Here is a 22,500-nt window from a genome sequence, read left to right as displayed (position 1 = left end):
GACCTTGAGGAATTTTTCTCCCTCGGAAATGTTGTTTGGAGTTCTGTCTTTCCCCCTGGAGCGCAGAGAACGTTTTTGTGGATTCCTGTCGTTCAGTCAGTCTCAAGACAATAAGGCACAATTTAGGGATTTGTGTGTGTGTGTGTGTGTGTGTGTGTGTGTGTGTGTGTGTGTGTGTGTGTGTGTGTGTGTGTGTGTGTGTGTGTGTGTGTGTGTGTGTGTGTGTGTGTGTGTGTGTGTGTGTGTTGGTCGAAATGGTGTTTGTTGAAATGGTGTTTGTTAGCCATAGTCCTGCTGTGGCCTCGACTTACGTAGTTAGACTCTCGTACCCAAAAAATCAAAATATATTTCAGATGTTTTGCCTTGATGACAGCTTTGCACACTCTTGGCATTCTCTCAACCAGCTTCATGAGATATTCACCTGGAATGCTTTTCCAACAGTCTTGAAGGAGTTTCCACATATGCTGAGCGTTGGCTGCTTTTCCTTCACTCTGCGGTCCAACTCATCCCAAACCATCTCAATTGGGTTTGTGGTCAGGTAATTGTGGAGGCCAGGTCATCTGATGCAGCACTCCATCACTCTCCTTCTTGGTGAAATAGCCTTTACACAGCCTGGAGGTGTGTTGGGTCATTGTCCTGTTGAAAAACAAATGATAGTCCCGCTAAGTGCAAACCAGATGGGATGGTTTATTGCTGCAGAATGCTGTGGTAGCCCTGCTGGTTACGTGTGCCTTGAATTCTAAATAAATCAGTGTCACCAGCAAAGCACCCCTACACCCTAACACCACCACCTCCATGCTTCACAGTTAGAACCACACATGCAGAGATCTGTTCATCTATTCTGCATCTCACAAAGAATCTAAAATTTGGACTCATCAGACCAAAGAACAGGTCTAATGTTCATTGCTCGTGTTTCTTGGACCAAGCAAGTCTCTTCTTATTATTGGTGTCCTTTAGTAGTTGTTTCTTTGCAGCAATTCGACCACAAAGGCCTGATTCACAAAGTCTCCTCTGAACAGTTGATGTTGAGATGTGTCTGTTACTTAAACTCTGTGAAGCATATATTTGGGCTGCAATTTCTGAGGCTGGTAACTAATGAACTTATCCTCTGCAGCGGAGGTAACTCTGGGTCTTCCTTTCCTGTGGCGGTCCTCATGAGAGCAAGTTTTATCATAGCGCTTGATGGTTTTTGTGACTGCACTTGAAGAAACTTTCAAAGTGCTTGAAATGTTCCATATTGACTTCATGTCTTAAAGTAATTATTTGAGTTGTTCTTGCCATAATATGGACTTGGTCTTTTACCAAATAGGGCTATCTTCTGTATACCTGGATTCCAGGTGACTACCTCATTAAGCTGGTTGAGAGAATGTCAAGAGTGTGAAAAGCTGTGATCAAAGCAACGGGTGGCTACTTTGAAGAATTACAAATATAAAATATATTTTCATTTGTTGAACACGAGTTTGAATAAAATATATTTAACACATATATTTATTTGTTTAACACTTTTTTGGTTACTACATGATTCCATATGTGTTTTATCATAGTTTTGTTGTCTTCACTATTATTATTATTATTCTACATTGTAGAATTATATTATTATATAATATTATTATATTATATATTATATTATAGGCTTATACTTTTAGTTTAGAAGAAAACACATTGCGCTTAGTGATGATTTGTGATTTTGTCGCTCGGCGTGGTGCGTTTCAGGGACATTTTCACTCGGTTTGTAAACTACACCTGGCACTCTACTCTACCGGCAAACATTACCGGTGTGTCCGTGCCCTTAAAGAACCTTCCTGTCTTACAGGGTAGATGTGTAACTGTTGCAAAAAACGTGAGATGCTCCTATTCAGTTCAGTGAAACCTTGCAGAGCCCGACTGCTACTTCGAAGCCCCAGTGTGTGTATCTCTTATGTTATTATCATCTTTCTGTGTGTTTTCAGCTCTACAGAGATTGATGATGTCATCCGTAAGTCGACCAACCTGCTGTTAACCAGAACGCTCAGTAACTGTCTACAGTACGCAATGAAGAAGAAGAACGTAGGACTGGCTGAGGTAAGAGTGCGTGTCGGTCTTTCTAGAAATAATGGGATCGATGTGTGACAGTGGGATCAACATTTCAAAATGGTCAAAAAATATATATATTTTTATGCAGTTCCACTTGTGTACTTGGAGGAATATATACAAATTGGCCACTCAGGAACATTAGATGTTGTCTTGGTAAACGTCTCCAGTCTATTTGTCCTTGTGTTTTAGGTTATTGTGCTGCTGAAAAGGTGAATTTGTCTCCGCAGTGGCTGTTGGAAAGTAGACCAAACCAGACTGAACCATTTTGCCTGTGTTTAGCTGTATTCTGTTTATTTTTATCCTAAAAAAAACTCCCTAGTCCTTGCTGATGACAAGCATACCCGTAACATGATTCAGCCACCACCATGTTTGGAAATATGAAGAGTGGTACTCTGGGATGTGTTTTATTTGCTCCAAACTTAACACTTTGTATTCAGGACACAGCGGGGGGTTTATTTAAGATACTCTTTGAAGAGGTAGGAGTTCAGATGTTTTCAGAAGACGGGCAGGGACTCTGCTGTCCTAGCTTCAGGGGGATGCTGGTTCCACCATTGGGTTGCCAGGACCGAGAAGAGCTTGGACTGGGCTGAGTGGGAGCTGGCCTCCCGTAGGGCCAAGAGACCAGAAGTGACAGAACGGAGTGCTCGGGTTGGGGTGTAGGGTTTGAGTGTAGGGAGGGGCAGTTCCTCTTGCTGCTCTGTAGGTAAACACCATGGTCTTGTAGTGGATGGGTTGGGGTGAAGGGTTTGAGTCTAGCCCGAAGGTAGGGAGGGGCAGGTCCTTAGGAAAGCACCGTGGTCTTGTAGTTGAATCGAGCTTCGACTGGAAGTCAGGGGAGGAGCGGAGGGACGTGGAAGAGCTTGGGACGGTTGAAGACCAGGCGGGTTGCAGCGTTCTGGATATATTGCTGGGGTCTAAAATAACCGTGTTTGTGTCTGTCACTCAATATTTCTTGGTTTATCACTCGCTCTCTCTCGCTCCATCTGTCTCTGTCTCTTTATCCTTTCTCTTTCTCGAGTCTTTTCTCAGACTCTATTTGGAGTGTTTGTACTGTGAGCGACAGCAAGGCGACAGTAAGAGAGTTAATGAGATCCTCGAGTGTGAAAGGGGTTGCTATGAGGTAAAAAACATTGTGACCCTCCCTCAGTAAGGAAGAGGGAGAGTGTTAATATACAGAATGTAGCTATATTTACATCCAGTGAATTAGATAATCAGAGTATTCAGTGTGAAACACACTGAGAAAATCTCCCTGCCAATAGGTACTTAATCACAGTGGGAGTCTGTTCCTTCTTTTACTAGACCAAAAGTGGTACCTGCTGCCCCCAGTAGCGAATGACCTACCCTTCCTACTCGTAGAATCACAGTGCTGCCCTGGTAGTGAAGGACCTACCCTTCCTACTCCTAGAATCACAGTGTTGCCCCGGTAGTGAAGGACCTACCCTTCCTACTCCTAGAATCACAGTGCTGCCCCGGTAGTGACTGACCTATCCTTTCTACTTGTAGAATCACAGCGCTGCCCCCAGTAGTGAAGGACCTACCCTTTCTACTCATAGAATCACAGTGCTGCCCCGGTAGTGAAGGACCTACCCTTTCTACTTGTAGAATCACAGTGTTGCCCCGGTAGTGACTGCCCTATCCTTTCTACTTGTAGAATCACAGCGCTGCCCCGGTAGTGACTGCCCTATCCTTTCTACTTGTAGAATCACAGTGTTGCCCCGGTAGTGACTGCCCTATCCTTTCTACTTGTAGAATCAGTGCTGCCCCGGTAGTGACTGACCTACCCTTTCTACTTGTAGAATCACAGTGTTGCCCCGGTAGTGACTGACCTATCCTTTCTACTTGTAGAATCACAGTGTTGCCCCGGTAGTGACTGACCTATCCTTTCTACTTGTAGAATCACAGTGTTGCCCCCGGTAGTGACTGACCTATCCTTTCTACTTGTAGAATCACAGTGTTGCCCCGGTAGTGACTGCCCTATCCTTTCTACTTGTAGAATCACAGTGCTGCCCCGGTAGCAAAGGACCTACCCTTTCTACTTGTAGAATCATACTGCTGCCCGGTAGTGAAGGACCTACCCTTTCTACTCATAGAATCACAGTGTTGCCCCCGGTAGTGACTGACCTATCCTTTCTACTCATAGAATCACAGTGCTGCCCCGGTAGTGAAGGACCTACCCTTTCTACTTGTAGAATCAGTGCTGCCCCGGTAGTGACTGACCTATCTTTTCTACTTGTAGAATCACAGTGTTGCCCCGGTAGTGACTGCCCTATCCTTTCTACTTGTAGAATCACAGTGTTGCCCCCGGTAGTGACTGACCTATCCTTTCTACTCATAGAATCACAGTGCTGCCCCCGGTAGTGACTGACCTATCCTCTCTACTTGTAGAATCAGTGCTGCCCCGGTAGTGACTGACCTATCCTTTCTACTTGTAGAATCACAGTGTTGCCCCGGTAGTGACTGCCCTATCCTTTCTACTTGTAGAATCATACTGCTGCCCGGTAGTGAAGGACCTATCCTTTCTACTTGTAGAATCATACTGCTGCCCGGTAGTGAAGGACCTACCCTTTCTACTCATAGAATCACAGTGTTGCCCCCGGTAGTGACTGACCTATCCTTTCTACTCATAGAATCACAGTGCTGCCCCCGGTAGTGACTGACCTATCCTCTCTACTTGTAGAATCAGTGCTGCCCCGGTAGTGACTGACCTATCTTTTCTACTTGTAGAATCACAGTGTTGCCCCGGTAGTGACTGCCCTATCCTTTCTACTTGTAGAATCATACTGCTGCCCGGTAGTGAAGGACCTATCCTTTCTACTTGTAGAATCATACTGCTGCCCGGTAGTGAAGGACCTATCCTTTCTACTTGTAGAATCATACTGCTGCCCGGTAGTGAAGGACCTACCCTTTCTACTCATAGAATCACAGTGTTGCCCCCGGTAGTGACTGACCTATCCTTTCTACTCATAGAATCACAGTGCTGCCCCCGGTAGTGACTGACCTATCCTCTCTACTTGTAGAATCAGTGCTGCCCCGGTAGTGACTGACCTATCCTTTCTACTTGTAGAATCACAGTGCTGCCCTGGTAGTGAAGGACCTATCCTTTCTACTTGTAGAATCACAGTGTTGCCCCCGGTAGTGACTGACCTACCCTTTCTACTTGTAGAATCACAGTGCTGTTCTGTGGCCAACAACTTGACTTTGAGCCAATCAGAGAACACGGAACCCATGGGAGGCACCAAAAAGAAAAGTTAAATATATATTTGCCGTACATCCACAAATGAGCCAGTCACACTTCATGTGCAATGTAAGCTATGGGATGGTAACTAGCTAAGTGCACAGATACAATGCACACAGCACTAAATACTTCCTCCAAGCTAACTAACCACTGTAGCTAGTATTGACATAATTAAATCACAATGGATTAGCGAGTTTTCCATGAAACCGCTGCAGTGTCCTAGCTAGCTCAGGACACTCCACTAATATGTTTACATTAGCTAGCTAGCTAAACATTTTGTTTTGGGCTGGCAGTATGGGATATTGAGAGTGAATTAAGAATCTTCTTTGCCATCTTGCTAGTTAGTTATCTAGCTGGGGTCATTTGGCTAGTATCAACAAAGGCCTTTCTACAAAAGAACAACATTAGCGCAGCTAGCGTAGAATCAAGACCTTAAGTACACGGACATGACATACAACGCTACTTTCTGGTTTAGAGTGTTAGAACAAAGCTGAGTGACTGACTTTCAAGGTCTTTGCTGTGTGACTCTTCACAGGTGCTGAGTATTGTAGGCAGGGAAACGTTTGACAATCCTACCTTTTTTTTGTCTGAGCTTTTAAAGAGGATGTTGGGGAATGTTGCTTATGAGGTCTCTGAGGGGTCCCTCTGCCTGATCACGTGTGTGTGTGTGTGTTAGCTGGTTCAGGTGATCATCAACACGACCCAGCTGGAAGCATCATGTGTTTACCTGGAGGAGTTCATCTCCAACATCACCAATGTTCCCCCCGATACCGCCAACGCTACCAAGCTCTACGGGACATCCACGTTTAAGGTATGCACATGCTCATGCACAACCAGACCCCCCCCCCCCCCCCCCCCCAACCGTCCTTCTCTCCATCCACCAGTTGTCTTTTCTTACAGCCACTGATTTTTCTGATAAACTTCTCTCGAGAGTTTCTAACTTGCTGTACTATGTGGTTGACTTACCTTAATCAATAAACCTTCATTGACTGAACTGACTGTAAAGTAGAGCCCAAGCAATAAATCGTTGAACGATATTATCGTCCGATTTATAAGCATTTCACAGAAATATTTGTATCTGTGTAGTGGTTAGAGCGTTGGACTAGTAACCGGAAGGTTGCGAGTTCAAACCCCCCGAGCTGACAAGGTACAAATCTGTCGTTCTGCCCCTGAACAGGCAGTTAACCCACTGTTCCCAGGCCGTCATTGAAAATAAGAATGTGTTCTTAACTGACTTGCCTGGTTAAATAAAGGTAAAAAAAAAAATAAAAAAAATCCGCTGATATTAAATACCTATAATAAACAACAACAACAACAACAATACATTTGAAAATACGTTTTCATTTTCGTCAGTTTGCCTGACGAGGACGAGCTGCTCCTTGAACACAACGCCACAGCCAACGCATTTGAATAATTAAACAATCAAAAGGACACTTCACCAAGCAAGCAGCCCTCGTCACATTCTCACTTTAATTAACACCGGCTTTCTATTTCGCAAACAAAGCCTCCTTTCACTCACGCCGCCAAACTGACTATCCTACCGATCCTCGACTTCGGCGATGTCATCTACAAAATAGCTTCCAACACTCCACTCAGCAAACTGGATGCAGTCTATCACAGTGCCATCCATTTTGTTACCAAATCACCTTATACCACCCACCACTGTGACCTGAATGCTCTAGTCGGCTGGCCCTCGCTACATATTCATTGCCAGACCCACTGGCTCCAGGTCATCTATAAGTCTATGCTAGGTAAAGCTCCGCCTTATCTCAGCTCACTGGTTACTATAACAACACCCACCCGTAGCACACTGTTCCAGCAGGTATATTTCACTGATCATCCCCAAAGCCAACACCTCATTTGGCCGCCTTTCCTTCCAGTTCTCTGCTGCCAGTGACTGGAAAGAATTGCAAAAGTCACTGAAGTTGGAGACTTTTATTTCCCTCACCAACTTTAAACAGCAACTATTTTACTCCATGTGTAACTCTGTTGTTTTCTGTGTCACACTGCTTTGCTTTATCTTGGCCAGGTCGTAGTTGCAAATTAGAACTTGTTCTCAACTGGCCTACCTGGTTAAATAAAGGTGTTCTCAACTGGCCTACCTGGTTAAATAAAGGTCTTCTCAACTGGCCTACCAGGTTAAATAAAGGTGTTCTCAACTGGCCTACCTGGTTAAATAAAGGTGTTCTCAACTAGCCTACCTGGATAAATAAAGGTGTTCTCAACTAGCCTACCTGGTTAAATAAAGGTGTTCTCAACTGGCCTACCTGGTTAAATAAAGGTGTTCTCAACTGGCCCACCTGGTTAAATAAAGGTGTTCTCAACTGGCCTACCTGGTTAAATAAAGGTGTTCTCAACTGGCCTACCTGGTTAAATAAAGGTGTTCTCAACTAGCCTACCTGGTTAAATAAAGGTGTTCTCAACTAGCCTACCTGGTTAAATAAAGGTGTTCTCAACTGGCCTACCTGGTTAAATAAAGGTGTTCTCAACTGGCCTACCTGGTTAAATAAAGGTGTTCTCAACTAGCCTACCTGGTTAAATAAAGGTGTTCTCAACTAGCCTACCTGGTTAAATAAAGGTGTTCTCAACTAGCCTACCTGGTTAAATAAAGGTGTTCTCAACTGGCCTACCTGGTTAAATAAAGGTGTTCTCAACTAGCCTACCTGGTTAAATAAAGGTGTTCTCAACTGGCCTACCTGGTTAAATAAAGGTGTTCTCAACTAGCCTACCTGGTTAAATAAAGGTGTTCTCAACTAGCCTACCTGGTTAAATAAAGGTGTTCTCAACTAGCCTACCTGGTTAAATAAAGGTGTTCTCAACTAGCCTACCTGGTTAAATAAAGGTGTTCTCAACTAGCCTACCTGGTTAAATAAAGGTGTTCTCAACTAGCCTACCTGGTTAAATAAAGGTGTTCTCAACTGGCCTACCTGGTTAAATAAAGGTGTTCTCAACTGGCCTCCCTGGTTAAATAAAGGTGTTCTCAACTGGCCTCCCTGGTTAAATAAAGGTGTTCTCAACTGGCCTCCCTGGTTAAATAAAGGTGTTCTCAACTGGCCTCCCTGGTTAAATAAAGGTGTTCTCAACTGGCCTACCTGGTTAAATAAAGGTGTTCTCAACTGGCCTACCTGGTTAAATAAAGGTGTTCTCAACTGGCCTACCTGGTTAAATAAAGGTGTTCTCAACTGGCCCACCTGGTTAAATAAAGGTGTTCTCAACTGGCCTACCTGGTTAAATAAAGGTGTTCTCAACTGGCCCACCTGGTTAAATAAAGGTGTTCTCAACTGGCCTACCTGGTTAAATAAAGGTGTTCTCAACTGGCCTACCTGGTTAAATAAAGGTGTTCTCAACTGGCCCACCTGGTTAAATAAAGGTGTTCTCAACTGGCCTACCTGGTTAAATAAAGGTGTTCTCAACTGGCCCACCTGGTTAAATAAAGGTGTTCTCAACTGGCCTACCTGGTTAAATAAAGGTGTTCTCAACTGGCCAACCTGGTTAAATAAAGGTGTTCTCAACTAGCCTACCTGGTTAAATAAAGGTGTTCTCAACTAGCCTACCTGGTTAAATAAAGGTGTTCTCAACTGGCCAACCTGGTTAAATAAAGGTGTTCTCAACTAGCCTACCTGGTTAAATAAAGGTGTTCTCAACTGGCCAACCTGGTTAAATAAAGGTGTTCTCAACTGGCCAACCTGGTTAAATAAATGTGTTCTCAACTAGCCTACCTGGTTAAATAAAGGTGTTCTCAACTGGCCAACCTGGTTAAATAAAGGTGTTCTCAACTAGCCTACCTGGTTAAATAAAGGTGTTCTCAACTAGCCTACCTGGTTAAATAAAGGTGTTCTCAACTGGCCTACCTGGTTAAATAAAGGTGTTCTCAACTGGCCTACCTGGTTAAATAAAGGTGTTCTCAACTGGCCTACCTGGTTAAATAAAGGTGTTCTCAACTGGCCTACCTGGTTAAATAAAGGTGTTCTCAACTGGCCTACCTGGTTAAATAAAGGTGTTCTCAGCTGGCCTACCTGGTTAAATAAAGGTGTTCTCAACTAGCCTACCTGGTTAAATAAAGGTGTTCTCAACTGGCCTACCTGGTTAAATAAAGGTGTTCTCAACTGGCCCACCTGGTTAAATAAAGGTGTTCTCAACTAGCCTACCTGGTTAAATAAAGGTGAAATCGTTTTTTTTGTTTGTTGCTGATTTAGCTAGCCAGCAAGGTCATTAGCTTAGCTATCTAGCCAGATAGCCAGTTAGCTTAGCTAGTTAGCTAGCAACACTGGACTGGTGCCAAAGTGAACACTGTCTGGTCCTATTATGTTTTCTGAAATCTGGAGAAAAAAAGCATGTTTTTGTGTGTTCTGTAAGAAAACATTGTTGTAATGAACTGCTAGCTTGTTCTTTTCATAGGTTGCCATAAAGTGTTTGTTTACATGACTGTTGTATACACTAGGAAATCTACTGAAGACAAATGCTGATACTGACACCTAAGCTGCAGTCCAAACTCAAAGTAGACAGCCCTCGGTCCTAAACCCTCAGCCCTAAACCCTCAGCCCTTGAATGACGTGTACCTTAAATGTCCCTTGCCCAAGCGAGGGAGAGTGGTGTTTGGAGAGACAACGTCCTTGGTGGAAATCATGAAGTTGAGTTTAAAAACAACTAACCTAGAGCTATTTTATGTACCCAGCAAGCTAGCTAGCTAGCTAGTTGGTACTCCTGTCAGGGAGGTAGCTAGCTAGCTAGTTGGTACTCCTGTCAGGTAGCTAGCTAGCTAGCTAGCTAGTTGGTACTCCTGTCAGGTAGCTAGCTAGCTAGCTAGCTAGCTAGCTAGCTAGTTGGTACTCCTGTCAGGTAGCTAGCTAGCTAGTTGGTACTCCTGTCAGGTAGCTAGCTAGCTAGTTGGTACTCCTGTCAGGTAGCTAGCTAGCTAGTTTTATAGTTTGGTAATTTATTCCAACACATTTCAGAATTCCCCAAAATATGTTTATGAAGCTAGCTACGTTTTATTAGCTCCTCGCGACGAGACGAAGCCAATCAGAGTTGGCAAATTGCAAACAACTGCATTGTACGCCAAAATGTTGAATAATATAACAAGATGCCAGCGTTCTTATTTAGCAGCTGGCCACAGATTCTCCCATCCCAATGCAGCGTACTCATGAGTACCACATTTGTGCTTTTCTTCGGCACGTAGGACACTAGCGACCGTGTTCGGCCGCGAACACAAACGTAGAGGAATTGATAGGCGTGGTTCCGTGTATTCAACAGCTGAGCTGGGAGCTCTGGTTTGTTATTCTTCTTACTTATCCTACCATCATCAGCTTCCTCTTGAGGTGCTCCTGTCCCAACATGTGCGAAGTAAAAAAAAGTTAGCGCATGTGGTGTTGTGTCACGTCCAGGACAACCCTTGGTCCCTTGGTTCTTCTCAGGGGCTCCTTCATCTTGCTTCCCTGCATATGATGAAGTAGTATCACAGGCAGCCCAGATCTTGATTCCATATGTACTGCCTGAAGGGGCAGCGGCACCTGAATGGCATAAGCTGCTCATTAACAGTAACAGGGTTGTAAACCAGGGGAAGGTGGTCCACCCACAAACAATATAAATAAAGTATGTGAATGAGTCCTTCCATCTCACCTTCCCTCCAAATGAGTGCAGTCCAGAATGATTTTCTGGATTGTGTCTGGGATGAACTGTTCAGAAGAAGACTGTGTCCTGAGTAACCGTCATCCGCGTCGGCCCTGGTTGTATCAGGTTCTTGGTGCTGTGTTGAAACAGCAGGTCCAGGGAGGAGGACAGAGTGAAGGAACACAGTTTTACTTGTTTTCACCTACACACACACTTTTCCACATTTTGTATTACCCTCAGAACACCATGTACACCACTACAGGGGTGGCAGCGTAGCCTAGTGGTTAGAGGCAGGTAGCCTAGTGGTTAGAGGCAGGTAGCCTAGTGGTTAGAGGCAGGTAGCCTAGTGGTTAGAGGCAGGTAGCCTAGTGGTTAGAGGCAGGTAGCCTAGTGGTTAGAGGCAGGTAGCCTAGTGGTTAGAGGCAGGTAGCCTAGTGGTTAGAGGCAGGTAGCCTAGTGGTTGGTTAGGAGGCAGGTAGCCTAGTGGTTAGAGGCAGGTAGCCTAGTGGTTAGAGGCAGGTAGCCTAGTGGTTAAAGGCAGGTAGCCTAGTGGTTAGAGGCAGGTAGCCTAGTGGTTAGAACAGGTAGCCTAGTGGTTAGAGGCAGGTAGCCTAGTGGTTAGAGCATTGGACCAGTAACCTGAAAGATCGCTAGATCAAATCCCTGAGCTGACAAGGTAAAAATCTGTCGTTCTGCCCCTGAGCAAGGCAGTTAACCCACTGTTCCCCAGGCGCCGAAGACATGGATATAGATTAAGGCAGACTTCTCTGATTCAGAGGGGTTGGGTTAAATGTGGAAGACACATTTCAGTTGAATACATTCAGTTGTACAACTGACTAGGTATTCCCTTTCCCCTATCTGCTAAATGACCTAAATGTAAAAATAAAAATGTAAAAATCTCTCTCCAGGATGCGAGACATGCAGCAGAAGAGGAGATCTACACCAATCTGAATGCTAAGATCGACCAGTTCCTTCAGCTGGCAGACTACGATTGGACAGCAGCCCAGGGGGGCGGGGCTCCGAGCGACTACCTGAGTGACCTCATCGCCTTCCTCTGTTCCACTTTCTCTGTCTTCACACACCTGCCGGTTAGTATCTCACATACACACACCTTCTCCGTCTTCACACACCTGGCGGGTTAGCATCTCACATAAACACACCTTCTCTGTCTTCACACACCTGCTGGTCAGTATAAATTAATCAATCAAATTAATTTTATAAAGGCCTTTATAGATCAGTGCTTTAGAGATCCCGGGCCTAAACACGAAAGAGCAAATGAAGTAAAACCACGGTGGAAAAAACTGTCTGCAAGGAATACATCTAGAAGAACCAGGCTCTGAGGGGTGACCAGTCCTCTACTGGCTGTACTGGGTAGAGAGGAACCAGGCTCTGAGGGGTGGTCAGTCCTCTACTGGCTGTACTGGGTAGACCAGAGGAACCAGGCTCTGAGGGGTGGCCAGTCCTCTACTGGCTGTACTGGGTAGACCAGAGGAACCAGGCTCTGAGGGGTGGCCAGTCCTCTACTGGCTGTACTGGGTAGACCAGAGGAACCAGGCTCTGAGGGGTGGCCAGTCCTCTACTGGCTGTACTGGGTAGAGAGGAACCAGGCTTCAATATATCCACATAATTTTAATTCCTCAGGATGACACTTATTTTGTGAAGTGCACCAGTCCCTCCTGTAACAAAGCACCCCCACAACATGATGCTGCCACCCCCGTGCTTCACGGTTGGGATGGTGTTCTTCGGCTTGCAAGCCTCCCCCTTTTTCCTCCAAACATAACCATGGTCATTATGGCCAAACAGTTCTATTTTTGTTTCATCAGACCAGAGAACATTTCTCCAAAAAGTATGATCTTTGTACCCATTTGCAGTTGCAAACCGTAGTCTGAATGTTTTATGGAGGTTTTGGAGCAGTGGCTTCTTCCTTGCTGAGCAGCCTTTCAGGTTATGTCGATATAGGACTCGTTTAACTGTGGATATAGATACTTTTGTACCAGTTTCCTCCAGCATCTTCACAAGATCCTTTGCTGTTCTGGGATTGATTTGCACTTTTCACACCAAAGTACGTTCATCTCTAGGAGACAGAACGCGTCTCCTTCCTGAGCGGTATGACGGCTGTGTGGTCCCATGGTGTTTATACTTGCCTACTATTGTTTGTACAGATGAACGTGGTACCTTGATGAACCAGACTTGTGGAGGTCTACAATTTTTTTCTGAGGTCTTGGCCGATTTCTTTAGATGTCAAGCAAAGAGGCACTGAGTTTGAAGGTCAGCCTTGAAATACATCCACAGGTGCAAAGTCAACTTAGTGTAAACTTCTGACCCACTGGAATTGGGTCATAATCTGTGAAAGACAATTGTTCGAGAAATTGACTTGTGTCATGCACAAAGTAGATGTCCTAACTGACTTTCCAAAACTATAGTTTGTTAACAAGAAATTTGTGGAGTGGCTGCGAAACGAGTTTCAACCTAAGTGTATGTAAACTTACCACTTCAACTGTATAGCCTTAGGGTTATTATATATATATTAATATAAACATATGAGTTTAAGGAAGAGAAGCTTAGGCCTAGAGAACCGATTTTTAAACCTTTTTTTAGAAAATATTTGAACAGGCTAATTAATACAGCAAAAAATTGTAATAGGCTACCAGTATTTATTTTACAACATGCCTATTTTAATGCTAATTTAAAAAACAGTTTGATCTTAATTTAACCACTGAACATGTCAAATCAAATCAAATTTATTTATATAGCCCTTCGTACATCAGCTGATATCTCAAAGTGCTGTACAGAAACCCAGCCTAAAACCCCAAACAGCAAGCAATGCAGGTGTAGAAGCACGGTGGCTAGGAAAAACTCCCTAGAAAGGCCAAAACCTAGGAAGAAACCTAGAGAGGAACCAGGCTATGTGGGGTGGCCAGTCCTCTTCTGGCTGTGCCGGGTAGAGATTATAACAGAACATGGCCAAGATGTTCAAATGTTCATAAATGACCAGCATGGTTGAATAATAATAAGGCAGAATAGTTGAAACTGGAGCAGCAGCACGGCCAGGTGGACTGGGGACAGCAAGGAGTCATCATGTCAGGTAGTCCTGAGGCATGGTCCTAGGGCTCAGGTCCTCAGAGAGAGAGAAAGAAAGAGAGAAGGAGAGAATTAGAGAACGCACACTTAGATTCACACAGGAGACCGAATAGGACAGCAGAAGTATTCCAGATATAACAAACTGACCCTAGCCCCCCGACACATAAACTACTGCAGCATAAATACTGGAGGCTGTATCAACAAAATGAAACAAAACACTTTTTGCATATATAAAGAACTGGATTAGATTATTAAATAGACCTACAATAATTATAATGAAACGGGTGGCGATGATGTAAAAAAAAAATTCTCATCTTTGCCCATTAACACTAATGTCCCAGAGGACATTCCCCTTGTAGGCTGCTTTTCACGATGACCTTTCACCTCTAACTTTAAAGGCCTCCGTCTTTACAACCCATAGTAGCCCATGCTCCTTTTACTCTCTCGCTCGTCAGACGGAAGCGCAGTCAGAACCAGTTTCAGTTGGACGGAAGCAAAACTTTTTACTGTGTTGCAATTGGCTGACACGAATAACAAGCTCACGCAGTTCTCATCGACTCACACACATTAAATTAACAGAGGACGGGTCCAGTCGGGTCAGTATATTTTAATTTCACGAACCCGAGACCAATGGCATTTGTATCAGCCCCGACCCAGATCCGAGACAAAAGTCCCGGGTTCTGGTCTCTGAATTCTGGGTCTGTTGGACCCGTGAAGATCTCTACTACTAACGCAGGGGTCCTGGGTTCTGGTCTCTGAATTCTGGGTCTGTTGGACCCGTGAAGACCTCTACTACTAACGCAGGGGTCCTGGGTACTGGTCTCTGAATTCTGGTTCTGTTGGACCCGTGAAGACCTCTACTACTAACGCAGGGGTCCTGGGTTCTGGTCTCTGAATTCTGGGTCTGTTGGACCCGTGAAGACCTCTACTACTAACGCAGGGGTCCTGGGTTCTGGTCTCTGAATTCCGGGTCTGTTGGACCCGTGAAGACCTCTACTACTAACGCAGGTGTCCCGGGTTCTGGTCTCTGAATTCCGGGTCTGTTGGACCCGTGAAGACCTCTACTACTAACGCAGGGGTCTCGGGTTCTGGTCTCTGAATTCCGGGTCTGTTGGACCCGTGAAGACCTCTACTACTAACGCAGGGGTCCCGGGTTCTGGTCTCTGAATTCTGGGTCTGTTGGACCCGTGAAGACCTCTACTACTAACGCATGTGAAAGTGTGTTTGTGAGTCCTGGTCTTAAATGTTTACTTGTCTCCGATCTGGGTCTGTTTCCTGGGTCTGAGTCAGGGTCACTACATATTTATTATGTACTGGATTCATAGCTCAGTCTAAAATCTCCTTCTCTATATATGCGTATCCGGATATATATTGCATGTTATTAATGCTACAGTTCTTTTTTTTTTGGTTGTTAATCCGATTCGCCCTTCTTGATTTCTTGTCTTTATAAAAGTGTATTTTCCCACAATTTGAAATAGTTTTAGATTGTTAGGAGCTAGTAACATAACAATTTCGCTGCCCTGCTATAACACCTGTTAAACTTTTGATTTGACGAGATTGAGAAAGTGGGTTTGACCTCGGACTGATTTTTTTTTGTGAGACCGACTCCCAAATGACCCTTCACCCTTGAACCCTCGACTTGCTCTCTTTCCCTTAGGGTAGTGCCATAGAACACGCTAGACTGCCGGTAAGTACAGTTTGAGTGTTACTGACCGTAACAAGACCACAGAGCATGAGCGTGATGCACGATCGCCTGGTTTTTGTCAAGAATACATGTATGGACTGACTGGCTGATGTGGCACTTACTTATTCTGATGGACAGACACTTTGATTGTCTGAAAGAGATTCTGATTGGGTGACAGCTCCTAAATGTGTGAAAGAGATTCTGATTGATTGACAGCTCCTAAAAGAGATTCTGATTGATTGACAGCTCCTAAAAGAGATTCTGATTGGGTGACAGCTCCTAAAATATATTCTGATTGATTGACAGCTCCTAAAAGAGATTCTGATTGATTGACAGTTCCTAAAAGTCTGAAAGAGATTCTGATTGGGTGACAGCTCCTAAGAGATTTCTGATTGATTGACAGCTCCTAAAAGTCTGAAAGAGATTCTGATTAGGTGACAGCTCCTAAAAGTCTGAAAGAGATTCTGATTGGGTGACAGCTCCTAAAAGAGATTCTGATTGGGTGACAGCTCCTAAAAGAGATTCTGATTAGGTGACAGCTCCTAAAAGAGATTCTGATTGGGTGACAGCTCCTAAAAGAGATTCTGATTGATTGACAGCTCCTAAAAGAGATTCTGATTGGGTGAAGATGAAAAGATTTTACTATGAGGTTGGGACTCCCCTTAACAGACACCTTTTTAAACATTTGGACGCCGTTTGAGTCCCAAATGGCCCCCTATTCCCTTTATAGTGCACTACTCGTGGGAATAGTGTGCCAGTTGGGATCTCATCCTCTGTGATTAACACCGGGACTCGCTCAGAAATAACCAAATAACTACCCCTTGGCCCTAACTGTATAGCTTTGACCCCCTGGGTTCCTTTTGACTGGCCAGCTCTTGATTAACATCTCCCGAAGAGTGAATAACATTGCTCTGGAGTTGGCCTCTCCCAGATGCCTCCTACCCACAGCCCTGTGACACCGACTTGGCTGAGGCTTGCATAAGGGATGTGTGTTTTGACCAGACAGAGACTCTGGCATGTGGGAAACCTTCTCATGGAGCTGATCCTGGTAACGCTGCATATTTAGTATTTAACCAAGACACAGGAAAAAAAATAAAGTGAAACTGTCCACCCCGTTCTCCTCTTCCACCCCGTTCTCCTCTTCCACCCCGTTCTCCTCTTCCACCCCGTTCTCCTCTTCCACCCCGTTCTCCTCTTCCACCCCGTTCTCCTCTTCCACCCCGTTCTCCTCTTCCACCCCGTTCTCCTCTTCCACCCGTTCTCCTCTTCCACCCCGTTCTCCTCTTCCACCCGTTCTCCTCTTCCACCCCGTTCTCCTCTTCCACCCGTTCTCCTCTTCCACCCGTTCTCCTCTTCCACCCCGTTCTCCTCTTCCACCCCGTTCTCCTCTTCCACCCGTTCTCCTCTTCCACCCGTTCTCCTCTTCCACCCCGTTCTTCTCCTCTTCCACCCCGTTCTCCTCTTCCACCCCGTTCTCCTCTTCCACCCGTTCTCCTCTTCCACCCGTTCTCCTTCCACCCCCGTTCTCCTCTTCCACCCGTTCTCCTCTTCCACCCCGTTCTCCTCTTCCACCCCGTTCTCCTCTTCCACCCGTTCTCCTCTTCCACCCGTTCTCCTCTTCCACCCGTTCTCCTCTTCCACCCCGTTCTCCTCTTCCACCCGTTCTCCTCTTCCACCCCGTTCTCCTCTTCCACCCCGTTCTCCTCTTCCACCCCGTTCTCCTCTTCCACCCCGTTCTCCTCTTCCACCCGTTCTCCTCTTCCACCCGTTCTCCTCTTCCACCCCGTTCTCCTCTCCACCCCTCCTTCCACCCGTTCTCCTCTTCCACCCGTTCTCCTCTTCCACCCGTTCTCCTCTTCCACCCCGTTCTCCTCTTCCACCCCGTTCTCCTCTTCCACCCCGTTCTCCTCTTCCACCCCGTTCTCCTCTTCCACCCCGTTCTCCTCTTCCACCCCGTTCTCCTCTTCCACCCCGTTCTCCTCTTCCACCCCGTTCTCCTCTTCCACCCCGTTCTCCTCTTCCACCCCGTTCTCCTCTTCCACCCCGTTCTCCTCTTCCACCCCGTTCTCCTCTTCCACCCCGTTCTCCTCTTCCACCCGTTCTCCTCTTCCACCCGTTCTCCTCTTCCACCCCGTTCTCCTCTTCCACCCCGTTCTCCTCTTCCACCCGTTCTCCTCTTCCACCCCGTTCTCCCGTTTCCACCCGTTCTCCTCTTCCACCCGTTCTCCTCTTCCACCCGTTCTCCTCTTCTACCCCGTTCTCCTCTCTACCCCGTTCTCCTCTCTACCCGTTCTCCTCTCTACCCCGTTCTCCTCTCTCTCTACCCCGTTCTCCTCTCTACCCCGTTCTCCTCTCTACCCCGTTCTCCTCTCTACCCCGTTCTCCTCTTCCACCCCGTTCTCCTCTTCCACCCCGTTCTCCTCTTCCACCCCGTTCTCCTCTTCCACCCCGTTCTCCTCTTCCACCCCGTTCTCCTCTCTACCCCGTTCTCCTCTCTACCCCCGTTCTCCTTTCTACCCCGTTCTCCTCTCTACCCCGTTCTCCTCTTCCCTCCTATTCTACCCCGTTCTCCTCTCTACCCCGTTCTCCTCTCTACCCCGTTCTCCTCTCTACCCCGTTCTCCTTTCTACCCCGTTCTCCTCTCTACCCTGTTCTCCTCTCTACCCCGTTCTCCTCTCTACCCCCGTTCTCCTCTCTACCCCCGTTCTCCTCTCTACCCCCGTTCTCCTCTTCCCTCCTATTCCCCCGTTCTCCTCTTCCCTCCTATTCCACCCCGTTTCTCCTCTTCCACCCCATTCTCCTCTTCCCTCCTTTCTACCCCGTTCTCCTCTCTACCCCGTTCTCCTCTCTACCCCCGTTCTCCTCTCTACCCCCGTTCTCCTCTCTACCCCGTTCTCCTCTTCCCTCCTCTTCCACCCCGTTCTCCTCTTCCACCCTCTTCCACCCCGTTCTCCTCTTCCCTCCTCTCTACCCCCGTTCTCCTCTCTACCCCCGTTCTCCTCTCTACCCCGTTCTCCCTCTACCCCGTTCTCCCCTCTACCCCCGTTCTCCCCTCTACCCCGTTCTCCCCTCTACCCCGTTCTCCCCTCTACCCCGTTCTCCTCTCCCCCGTTCTCCTCTCTACCCCATTCTCCTCTTCCCTCCTATTCTACCCCGTTCTCCTCTCTACCCCGTTCTCCTCTTCCCTCCACTACTCTGTTCTCCTCTTCCCTCCACTCCGTTCTCTTCCCACTACTCCGTTCTCCTCTTCCCTCCACTCCGTTCTCCTCTCTACTCCGTTCTCCTCTCCACTCCGTTCTCCTCTTCCCTCCACTCCGTTCTCCTCTCTACCCCGTTCTCCTCTCTACCCCGTTCTCCTCTTCCCTCCACTACTCTGTTCTCCTCTTCCCTCCACTACTCTGTTCTCCTCTTCCCACTACTCCTTTCTCCTCTTCCCTCCACTCCGTTCTCTTCCCACTACTCCGTTCTCCTCTTCCCACTACTCCGTTCTCCTCTTCCCTCTACTCCGTTCTCCTCTTCCCTCCACTCCGTTCTCCTCTCTACTCCGTTCTCCTCTCTACTCCGTTCTCCTCTCTACTCCGTTCTCCTCTCTACTCCGTTCTCCTCTCCCCTCCACTCCGTTCTCCTCTTCCCTCCACTCCGTTCTCCTCTCTACCCCGTTCTCCTCTCTACCCCCGTTCTCCTCTTCCACCCCGTTCTCCTCTCTACCCCGTTCTCCTCTTCCCTCCTATTCCACCCCGTTCTCCTCTTTCACCCCGTTCTCCTCTTCCCTCCTCTCTACCCCCGTTCTCCTCTCTACCCCCGTTCTCCTCTCTACCCCGTTCTCCTCTCTACCCCCGTTCTCCTCTCTACCCCGTTCTCCTCTCTACCCCGTTCTCCTCTCTACCCCGTTCTCCTCTCTACCCCGTTCTCCTCTCTACCCCGTTCTCCTCTCTACCCCGTTCTCCTCTCTACCCCGTTCTCCTCTCTACCCCGTTCTCCTCTACCCCGTTCTCCTCTCTACCCCGTTCTCCTCTACCCCGTTCTCCTCTACCCCGTTCTCCTCTCTACCCCCGTTCTCCTCTCTACCCCATTCTCCTCTTCCCTCCTATTCTACCCCGTTCTCCTCTCTACCCCGTTCTCCTCTTCCCTCCACTACTCTGTTCTCCTCTTCCCACTACTCCTTTCTCCTCTTCCCTCCACTCCGTTTCTCTTCCCACTACTCCGTTCTCCTCTTCCCTCCACTCCGTTCTCCTCTCTACTCCGTTCTCCCTCTACTCCGTTCTCCGTTCTCCTCTACTCCGTTCTCCTCTACTCCGTTCTCCTCTCTACTCCGTTCTCCTCTCCCCTCCACTCCGTTCTCCTCTTCCCTCCACTCCGTTCTCCTCTCTACTCCGTTCTCCTCTCCACTCCGTTCTCCTCTCTACTCCGTTCTCCTCTCTACTCCGTTCTCCTCTCTACTCCGCTCTCCACTCCGTTCTCCTCTCCACTCCGTTCTCCTCTCCACTCCGTTCTCCTCTCCACTCCGTTCTCCTCTCTACTCCGTTCTCCTCTCTACTCCGTTCTCCTCTCTACTCCGTTCTCCTCTCTACTCCGTTCTCCTCTCTACTCCGTTCTCCTCTCTACTCCGTTCTCCTCTCTCCACTCCGTTCTCCTCTCTACTCCGTTCTCCTCTTCCCTCCACTCCGTTCTCCTCTCTACTCCGTTCTCCTCTCCACTCCGTTCTCCACTCCGTTCTCCTCTCCACTCCGTTCTCCTCTCTACTCCGTTCTCCTCTTCCCTCCACTACTCCGTTCTCCTCTTCCCTCCACTCCTTTCTCCTCTCCACTCCGTTCTCCTCTTCCCTCCACTCCTCATCCTCTAATAGTTCCTGACAGCTACGTGTGTGTGTCGCTTCCCAAAGCAGCCCCATTCTGCTCCTTGTTAGTTCCCCTTTGTTGCTATGTCAAACAGTAATGGTCGTGAGGCTTGTATTGTATAAACATTCGTTGCTCATATCTAATGGTTTCAGTGCCTCCTTCCTCAAGTGAGGACAATGGTTGTGGCTGTGTTGTAGGTCACCCTACTTAGTTCAGCCTGGCTGTTGTAGGTCACCCTACTTAGTTCAGCCTGGCTGTTGTAGGTCACCCTACTTAGTTCAGCCTGGCTGTTGTAGGTCACCCTACTTAGTTCAGCCTGGCTGTTGTAGGTCACCCTACTTAGTTCAGCCTGGCTGTTGTAAGTCACCCTACTTAGTTCAGCCTGGCTGTTGTAGGTCACCCTACTTAGTTCAGCCTGGCTGTTATAGGTCACCCTACTTAGTTCAGCCTGGCTGTTGTAGGTCAGATGGGTCAGTCAACCTCCCCCATCTCTCTCTGTCTACCTCCCCCATCTCTCTCTGTCTACCTCCCCCATCTCTCTCTGTCTACCTCCCCTATCTCTCTCTGTCAGTCCACCTCCCCATCTCTCTCTGTCAGTCTACCTCCCCCATCTCTCTCTGTCTGTCTACCTCCCCCATCTCTCTCTGTCTGTCTACCTCCCCCATCTCTCTCCCTACCATCCCCCTCTCTCTCTGTCAGTCTACCTCCCCCATCTCTCTCTGTCAGTCTACCTCCCCCATCTCTCTCTGTCAGTCTACCTCCCCCATCTCTCTCTGTCAGTCTACCTCCCCATCTCTCTCTGTCAGTCTACCTCCCCCATCTCTCTCTGTCAGTCTCTCCCCCATCTCTCCTGTCAGTCTACCTCCCCCATCTCTCTCTGTCAGTCTACCTCCCCATCTCTCTCTGTCAGTCTACCTCCCCCATCTCCCCATCTCTCTCTGTCAGTCTACCTCCCCCATCTCTCTCTGTCAGTCTACCTCCCCCATCTCTCTCTGTCCCTCCCCCATCTCTCTCTGTCAGTCTACCTCCCCCATCTCTCTCTGTCAGTCTACCTCCCCCATCTCTCTCTGTCAGTCTACCTCCCCCATCTCTCTCTGTCAGTCTACCTCCCCCATCTCTCTCTGTCAGTCTACCTCCCCATCTCTCTCTGTCAGTCTACCTCCCCCATCTCTCTCTGTCAGTCCATCTCTCTCTGTCAGTCTACCTCCCCATCTCTCTCTGTCAGTCCACCAGTCCCCCATCTCTCTCTGTCAGTCCACCTCCCCCATCTCTCTCTGTCAGTCCACCTCCCCCATCTCTCTCTGTCAGTCTACCTCCCCCATCTCTCTCTGTCAGTCTACCTCCCCATCTCTCTCTGTCAGTCTACCTCCCCCATCTCTCTCTGTCAGTCTACCTCCCCCATCTCTCTCTGTCAGTCTACCTCCCCCATCTCTCTCTGTCAGTCTCCCCATCTCTCTCCAGTCCTCCCCCATCTCTCTCTGTCAGTCTACCTCCCCCATCTCTCTCTGTCAGTCTACCTCCCCCATCTCTCTCTGTCAGTCTACCTCCCCCATCTCTCTCTGTCAGTCTACCTCCCCCATCTCTCTCTGTCAGTCTACCTCCCCCATCTCTCTCTGTCAGTCCACCTCCCCCATCTCTCTCTGTCAGTCCACCTCCCCCATCTCTCTCTGTCAGTCCACCTCCCCATCTCTCTCTGTCAGTCTACCTCCCCATCTCTCTCTGTCAGTCTACCTCCCCCATCTCTCTCTGTCAGTCTGTCAGTCTACCCATCTCTCTCTGTCCACCTCCCCCATCTCTCTCTGTCAGTCCACCTCCCCCATCTCTCTCTGTCAGTCCACCTCCCCCATCTCTCTCTGTCAGTCTACCTCCCCCATCTCTCTCTGTCAGTCTACCTCCCCCATCTCTCTCTGTCAGTCCATCTCTCTCTGTCAGTCCACCTCCCCATCTCTCTCTGTCTCTCTCCCATCTCTCTCTGTCAG

The 22,500-nt window shown here is 47.7% G+C and overlaps 1 protein-coding gene across 1 annotated transcript in view; it reads left to right on the top strand.

Annotated features, from left to right (window-relative positions):
- The window catches only part of exoc6b (exocyst complex component 6B), a 182,494-nt gene that overhangs the window by 114,993 nt on the left and 45,001 nt on the right, over positions 1–22,500 (top strand). Inside the window, 3 exon segments of the mRNA XM_046320331.1 lie at positions 1,950–2,061; positions 5,985–6,119; positions 11,827–12,006. Coding sequence (XP_046176287.1) covers positions 1,950–2,061; positions 5,985–6,119; positions 11,827–12,006 — 427 coding nt within the window.

The sequence above is a fragment of the Oncorhynchus gorbuscha genome, linkage group LG21, assembly GCF_021184085.1.
Source record: "Oncorhynchus gorbuscha isolate QuinsamMale2020 ecotype Even-year linkage group LG21, OgorEven_v1.0, whole genome shotgun sequence".
NCBI lineage: Eukaryota > Metazoa > Chordata > Actinopteri > Salmoniformes > Salmonidae > Oncorhynchus > Oncorhynchus gorbuscha.
This window is presented reverse-complemented; position numbering and strand designations above follow the sequence as displayed.